This window comes from Priapulus caudatus, unplaced genomic scaffold (assembly GCF_000485595.1).
Source record: "Priapulus caudatus unplaced genomic scaffold, Priapulus_caudatus-5.0.1 Scaffold4824, whole genome shotgun sequence".
Classification (NCBI taxonomy): Eukaryota; Metazoa; Priapulida; class Priapulimorpha; order Priapulimorphida; family Priapulidae; genus Priapulus; species Priapulus caudatus.
Genome location: NW_014581885.1, coordinates 1 through 7,851, shown reverse-complemented (window position 1 = coordinate 7,851; position 7,851 = coordinate 1). Strand labels below are relative to the sequence as shown.

The following is a 7,851-nucleotide window of genomic DNA, read 5'->3' as shown; positions in this document are numbered from 1 at the left end:
GTCAGAGGTCAGTTGTGTTAAAGTCAGCGGTCAGAGGTCAGAGGTCAGTTGTGTTAAAGTCAGCGGTCAGAGCTCAGAGGTCAGTTGTGTTAAAGTCAGAGTCAGAGCTCAGAGGTCAGTTGTGTTAAAGTCAGAGTCAGAGCTCAGAGGTCAGTTGTGTTAAAGTCCGAGTCAGAGCTCAGAGGTCAGTTGTGTTAAAGTCAGAGTCAGAGCGCAGAGGTTAGTTGTGTTAAAGTCAAAGGCAGAGCTCAGAGGTCAGTTGTGTTAAAGTCAGAGGTCAGTTGTGTTAAAGTCAGCGGTCAGAGCTCAGAGGTCAGTTGTGTTAAAGTTCGAGTCAGAGCTCAGAGGTCAGTTGTGTTAAAGTCAGCGGTCAGAGCTCAGAGGTTAGTTGTGTTGTCAGTCGTGCGGGGAGGAGGAAGATACCGCTGCCGCTCTACTACGCACCCATTGCGTGACAGGTAGGCCATGCCTCCAGCCACCTGCATTGCCATGGTAACGATATCGTTGGTCGTCAGCGGGAAGGCGACGCGCTTTCCGGCGTATCCGAACAATCCAGCCTTCTTGAGCGTGCGCGAGATCGTGTCGCGCTTCGACTGATAGAACCCCCTGCGCGTCTTCGGCATGTTGCTGAGCAGAAAGCTCTTCAGGTCGCCCCACTCGAGGAACTCGTAGACGATGGACGGGTTCGGGTCGCGTACGATGCCGACGAGGCCGTGCACGTTCGGGTGCGACAGTCCGCCGATGTTCGTCGCCTGCCGCTCGTGCCGTAGGCGCGTGTGGCTGGCTAGTTCCGGCGCGAATTCCTTCACCATGACGACACGCACGGGGTCGGTGTCGATGTGGCTGTCCAGCTCCGCCTGGTAGAGCGTACCGAAGCGACCTGAGGGGGAAATAACGTATGTGTAAATAGTGTGTGTGTGTGTGTGTGTGTGTGTGTGTGTGTGTGTGTGTGTGTGTGTGTGTGTGTGTGTGTGTGTGTGTGGTGGTGGTGGTGTGTGTGGTGGTGGGTGGTGTGTGTTAGTAGGGAGTGGTGTCAGTATTAAATCATTCAGTCGCTGATTTTATCAATTACCCTTGGTTGCCTATCTGTCATGATATAGTCCACTGCGCGTAATCCTTTAACAGAATATGTTACCGAGTTATGAGAATTACATACACGCTTGTGAGGCATCAAATTCTTCTCGTACCTGTGTACAGATTACGGATGAATTTAATGGGTCTCTGTTGACGACGTTGAGCGGATTACGCGGCTTATCTGCTTTGAACCATCTCGCTGTCGGCAGAGTCTGGATGGAGTGAAGAGAGTGACACTGGTCAGCGAGTATACCTGTCAGCATCAGTCGCACGTGTGCGAGACGCTTCGATCTGTTCAGATTCAGCGGGGATCTGAGGTTTAGTCAGCTGGTCGAAAACAACGGGCGGCTCGTTGTCATGATAACAATGCGGACTAACAATCGCGCTATTGGTCAAGCGTTTTAGCGCTGTTGCTGGCTGGCTGCTGCTGCTGCTTGTTGCTGCTTTTGTTGTGGTTGCTGCTGCTGCTGCTGTTATTGTTGTTGTTTTTTGGCTGGCTGCTGCTGCTGCTGCTAATACTATATGCTTGCTGCTGGGCTGTTGTTGTTGCTGCTGCTATTGCTGCTATTGGTACTACCGCTGTGCTGCTAGTACTCTATTGCTACTACAGTAGCTACTGCTGCTACTGCTTCTGCCTGCTGCTACTGCTACATAATACTACTTACTACCCGCTGGCTACTACTGACTACTGCACTGCTGCTATATCTAACCTCGTTGCTGCTGGCTGCTACTGCTACTACTGCTTGTTGGGCTGCTGCTGCTGCTGCTGCTACTACTACTACATACTAGCTACTACTACTACTACTACTACTCACTACTACTAACTACTGCTTATACTAGCTAGCTACTTGCTGCTATTCTGGCTAGAAATACACTAGATTTATGATATGCTTGAAGTATAGGAGGTTCCACGGATGTAACGGAGCTGCGGTTCGTCGTCTCACCGTACAGCGGTTATAGAAATAAACAGCTATGATAGAACGATGCACGTAGTATCACCGCCACCAATGATGCGATGTGACCGTGACCTTCGTCCTACTGTCTCGGCGGCGCACACCAGGTCAACCTCATACGATCGCCTCACTGCAGTTCGCACAATGCACCTGTTTATACATGGTAACGGTAAGTGTGAACAGGAATGAAGATTTCTTCTTATCGTTTGGTACAAGCGGTGGGTATTTGCTCATAGTTTATTCTAATATGGTAGGTGTATCATGTAACATAATATTACTAATGCATTTTAACTATGCACTAATATGTACTCCTGTTACTACTAGCGTTGTCTACTACTATGTTAGCTCATGTACTGAATATTACATATATATCTACTACTTTTTTTTTTTTGGCCGGTACTTGATAGCGCGAACGCGAATCTCAACTCTATCTCATACGCGACAGCAATTCGTGTTGACAAACTCTGTACTGACAATATAAGTTTCGTTCTATGAGGCCATCTTTCTCCTCCTGTCCTGCCCGTCTCCCTCCCCTTCGTCCGGTACTTACCGTGAGGTGTGAATGAACTATGGTCACATCGTTGGGCCCAGGCCGTACTCATATTCCACGGCGATCTTCACCGCAGTACGTTTCAACCTTCTTCAGGTCTTTAAGGTCAACGTACAACCGCGCCGTGCTGCGACGAACCGTGACGGTCATCAGGATGTGCGTCAGGCCAGTACGTCAACCGTGAAATCGACGTTCGTCGGCGCGGACACGCGCACGTTGGGCCCATATCAATCCGTCATCCGCAAGCGTCCCCCGTGACCGAGAGAGTCGTTGCCGTGGCAACGGACCCGTAGCGTTCTCGATGGATGCGTCGTGACGGCGGCGAGTTGTCGATGAAATAGGCGGAGAAAGAAGTCTTACCGTCTCGCTTGCGTTTCGCCCAACGCATCCGACGGAAGAGAACGTGTATAGGACTCGGCTTCGGCCAGTTTCTCCGATAGGGTGGCGCCAGTAGAGGCGCACGCGAGGCATTGTGGATGTGCGATTGCTCGGATGTCCTCAGGTGGCCAGTAGGGGGCTGTTTTGATGGAAGCTTCATCGTCATTAACATACAGTAGACATGTAAAGTTAGACAGAACATATAATATACGAATCCATTATAATATGTCGCGCAATACATTGTGGCCGCGAACGCTCAATTCCTTTGCAGCTGACAGATATCCACTTACGCAAGTGTGGCCTTAAGCCACCGGGGCATAGGTCCCCATGCTGGCGCAATAATACACTGTGCAAGGTGATGAAGCCTTACTTTTCTTTGCTGGAGGCGGTAATAGATTACAACCAAGGATTACCACACACCTACATGTAAAGGAGGCTAGGCCCTGCTTCATACACAATACTAATATAAGTGTGCCTTTGGTAGGCTGCCAAGCATACATTATACTACAATACTATATAGTAGGCATTAGGCACGCGTCCATATACAATGCTATACTATGTGGCCATTGGCCCCCAACATAAATTATTCTATTATTACAATAGCTATATAGGTGGCTTTAGGCGCGCTATCTAGGCCTATATCTATGCCTATGGGAAATACAATCGCATATACCGAATGGTAGTTTGTTTTAGCATTACTAAATACTTAAACAAAAATCAACTATTCTCCGGTCGCGAAGGGTAATTGTCGGCAGTGAGCTGACGGGAGGCTGGAGGCCACTGGCGGGGGACGACGGGCCTAAAGCGCACACTTGGATGGGAATATCTGTCGCCCTGCGCTGCGTATCGCAGCGCAGTAGCACATCTGGCTACGTTTATTGTGTTAGCGCATGCGCCAATATCTCACCAGAGAGTTTGTATTTTGTGAATGATATGCATTTAAACATGGTAGGGTTATCTCAGCATAGAGTTCCCTAATAAACTTTATCATATACCGTCTGTTATAATTAGGAGAGGCGGCCCTAGCATGTAGGGTACAAAACATAAATTTAAGGACGACCTTGAATGTAAGTCCCCGTTGCGTATACGGCCAAGTACAGCAATCTGGCTAGGTTAGTGTGTTAGCGCATGCGCATTATCTCACGCAGAAGGAGTTTATATTTTGTGATGAAGTATGGCATTTAAAATGGTTAGGGGGTTAGTCTAGCACTAGTTTTACCTAAATAAACCTTTATTTCAGGTAGACCGTGTGTTTATAATTAGGACAGCGGCCCTAACATGTAGGTACAAAACACGCTACTTTATGCCCTCGCATTCTTCCGCCTTGCCTCCCTGTCCGCTCGGCTCAGCCTCCTTCTCTTTTCTAAACGCCCCCCAGGCTATCTATTCTGCCGCCTTTCTCAGTCTCCCCATCCCCTCTTTTCCCCAGCAGCAATGCTATATTATACACCCGCTCTGCTCCGCCGGCACTAGCACGCCTAAACCGGTGCGCGGGCATGCGCATTATCTCCCGAGAGAATCGTATTTTGCAAAGATTATGCCATTTTAAAATAAAGAAGAAGTTATTCTAGCATAGATTTATATGATAACATTCCATCAGTAGACATTATTTTAAAAAATAAGAGGAAGATCTTGCATGTAAGGTCCCCGTTGCAGTATGCAGGCGACAGATATCCACATTCAAGTGTGGCCTTAAGCCACCAGGGCTAGGGCCCCGCTGACGCAAGTATAGCACTGTGCATAGTGAATGCAGCCTAACTTTTTTTGCTGGAGGCGGTATATGCTTACAAATCAAGGTTTCCACACACTACTATATAGGCGGCTTAGGCCCGCGCTTCATAACACAATACTATATAATGTGGCTTTGGTGGCCGCCCAACATAACACTATACTACAATACTATAAGGGGCCTTAGGCCTCGCGCATGACAAATGCTGTATATATGTTGCCTTTGGGCGGCGCGGGCCTCCTCATACACTAATTATTACAAATTTTAATAGGTGGCATTAGGCCCCCGTTCATACAAATACTATATATGTCGGCTTTTGGGGCCCCCCAATCATACTTATTTCTGTTATTTACAGATACGTATAATAGGTGGCCGTTAGGCCCCCGTGCATACAGAAATACTATATATGTGGCCTTCATACACTATTTTATTATTACATTCTATAAGGTTGCCTTTAGGTTTTACAAAATATTAACGTCGAGCAATACTATAACGTGCTACTAATAACTTACGCGAGTGCTGGCACTGGCGCTTGTTCTTGTATTTTTCATATTTAATGCTATATCTATGCTATGGGTAATAACAATCGGCTATCACCATGGTAACACTGATTTTAGCATGTACTAAAATACGTAAATAAAAACGACTATTTTCGGTCGCGGAAGCGGCTCGGTCAGAGTGAGCTGACGGGGGCTTGGAGGCCACCGGCAAAGGACGAGTGGCCTAAAGCCACACTTGGTGATGTGGCATATCTGTTCGTCCTGGGCCATTATTTTCACTGAATTTAACCCAGGTAGATAACTGCTATGCATGGCTAGTGATACTCGTGTGATGCAAGATCATGCATTTGTAGGTATTTGCGGCAGTAAGACAGTTAAGTACCTAACCGGTTTGATACTGAATGTGTGTATATGTTATGTTTTCTATGCTGATTAAAATGAAAACACGTGTTTTTTCTTCACTCCTGCACTTCAAGCATCGCTGATTGCTATTGTAATGTGTGGCAATTTTTTTTAGCTTTAGTCACGGTGATGACGGTGGCAATTATTGTCACGCAAGGTTGTAAGCTGATTGTATGTGTGTGTGTAATGAATTTGAAAGAACTGTCGCGGATAGATTACGGCAGCATCTGATAGTCGCCTGGGACGCGAGGCCAGCAGTAAGGCAAGCGCGCTGTCTCCCCATCCTGAAACATCGGCAGCGTGGCTATAAGGTCTAGAAATTAGGCGGTAGAGGGCAGCACCAGCAGTAAGCGAGTGCCAGGCGATGCTGCAGTTGCACGGCGTCTCACGGGTTGCGATCTAAGTAACTACAACGTATAGTATTCAGCAAATATTTATTCATTAGTATCTTAATTATTGTTATTAGTTATTAAATTATATAATTTAAAATAGGGATTATCATGCATAATTCAGGGGCACGAAACTGTGCCGCGAATTTTGCCAAGCCATCCTCTAAAGATTGAATAATTTAGCACCGTTACTGACTGTAATACGCGCGGTAAGCTAACAAGAGCGCAATGTCAAGAAAGAAGCAAAGCAAGGAGGCGGAGAGATATAGAGGAAGAAGATCGAGCACGCGCAGCGTGGAGTGAGGCAGATGCGGGATGGAGGAGACGCAAGAAAGAGAGAACGCGCTCGAGGGGGAATAGAGACTGAATGAGAGAGAGAGGGGGAAGAGCGAGAAGTAGAGAAGAAAGATATCGGTGAGAGAGAGAAGTAGAACTTACTAACCACTGTCAGGGATTGAAGTGGGCAATCCAGTGAGAACAGAAGCCATCGATACTGGTCTCAAATCGCTGTTGTCAGCAAAATTCATACAATCACACAAAAATACAAGCTCAAATCACGGAAGCGATCCCGATAGAACATTAAAGCAAATACAAAATATACAACACGAAAATATGTATATACAATGTAAGTTATTAGCTTTCTTGACTTATGTATAATATATATACCATATATACACTTATAGCTAAAAGTATCTAACTAAAATATATAAACGTTTTAAGTTGGCATGAGGCTTTACCTTCGCTTTTCCCTGCTCCTATACCTCACAGATGCCTGGCAGAGAATGGAGATCGTTGAAAGCCCGCAGGAATATGTAGGCTGATATTGTTGCTTTGTAGATTACTAAAAAAGTAACGGAAATGTAAACACATCTCACGCGAGTGAAGGTAGTAGGTGACACTGAGTGAGAAGCTAGAGAGAGAAAGGAGAGAGAGATAAGGGGTGGGGGCATTAGGTGTGGAGAGGGGTAGAAGCTTGAAGCTATACATAGTTATTGTTGATTTAGCAGCCGAATCTTAGACGTCGTTAGTGCGGCGTCAAGACATCGATACAGCAGTACGGTGAGCCTGAGCCAAGAGAAAGAGAGTGCGCGAGAGAGAAAGAGGACAAATTAGAGAAAGAGAGAGAGAGAATTATAAAGAGAAAGTATAGAGAGAAGAGAGAGAGCAGAGGAGCAAGAGGGGCGAAGGGGAGAGAATGCAGGGAGAGCGAGAGAGAGATAGAGAGAGAGAGAGAGAGAGGAGAGAGAGAAGAGAGAGAGAGAGAGGAGGGCGGAGGAGATGAGAGAATCGCGAGACCGAGATAGTTGATTTATTTATTTCACACAGTACTATCAGCCGGTTGCCTCTTGCACATCTTAACGGACCCCCCCCACCCACCACCACCACTACCACCACAGGGAATAGGTTAGCTCTTCCTGCTTGACGAAGATGGTGATATTCTGGCATTATATCTGAATAGCATTAACCATATAAATCAATCCAAACAGATGTTGATATTTTCACGCGGGGGCGAGGGTTCATGAGGGGTATGATCTAGCCCTACGTCTAGCAGAGAATACAGATGGCACCAGAAACATACAACATTTCAGCAAATATTCAGACAAACCCCAAACAAAAAAGCTAAAATATCTCGCCTGCACTACGGTAGGATTCGCGCGTAACAGGAGAGAAAACGACAAAGAGATCTGTGAGCTAGGAATAGAGAGGAGGGCGGGGAGGGACCACGTGCGAGAGGGAGAGACACAGTTAGCGAGGTAGAGAGATAGATGGAGAAATAGACTAGGGCAGAGAGAAATTGGGGGATGAGTGACTCTCTCTCCTCTCTCTTTCTCTCTCTCTCTCTCTCTCTCTCTCTCTCTCTCTCTCTCTCTCTCTC

General features: G+C 46.7%; 1 protein-coding gene across 1 annotated transcript; it reads right to left on the bottom strand.

Moving 5' to 3' along the window:
- Positions 1-377: 377 nt before the first annotated feature.
- LOC106819860 (tyrosine-protein kinase-like otk) lies at positions 378-1,249 on the bottom strand. Its single transcript, XM_014824432.1, has 2 exons — positions 1,188-1,249; positions 378-880 (listed from the first exon to the last, which is right to left on the bottom strand). Exon 2 carries the CDS (start codon positions 810-812, stop codon positions 378-380), a length of 435 nt encoding a protein of 144 aa, XP_014679918.1. The 5' UTR covers positions 813-880; positions 1,188-1,249.
- Positions 1,250-7,851: the final 6,602 nt, after the last annotated feature.

What these genes read in the sequence shown, in the direction of transcription:
- LOC106819860 (XM_014824432.1), bottom strand. Translation starts at nt 812, where the DNA reads ATGGTGAAGGAATTCGCGCCGGAACTAGCCAGCCACACGCGCCTACGG.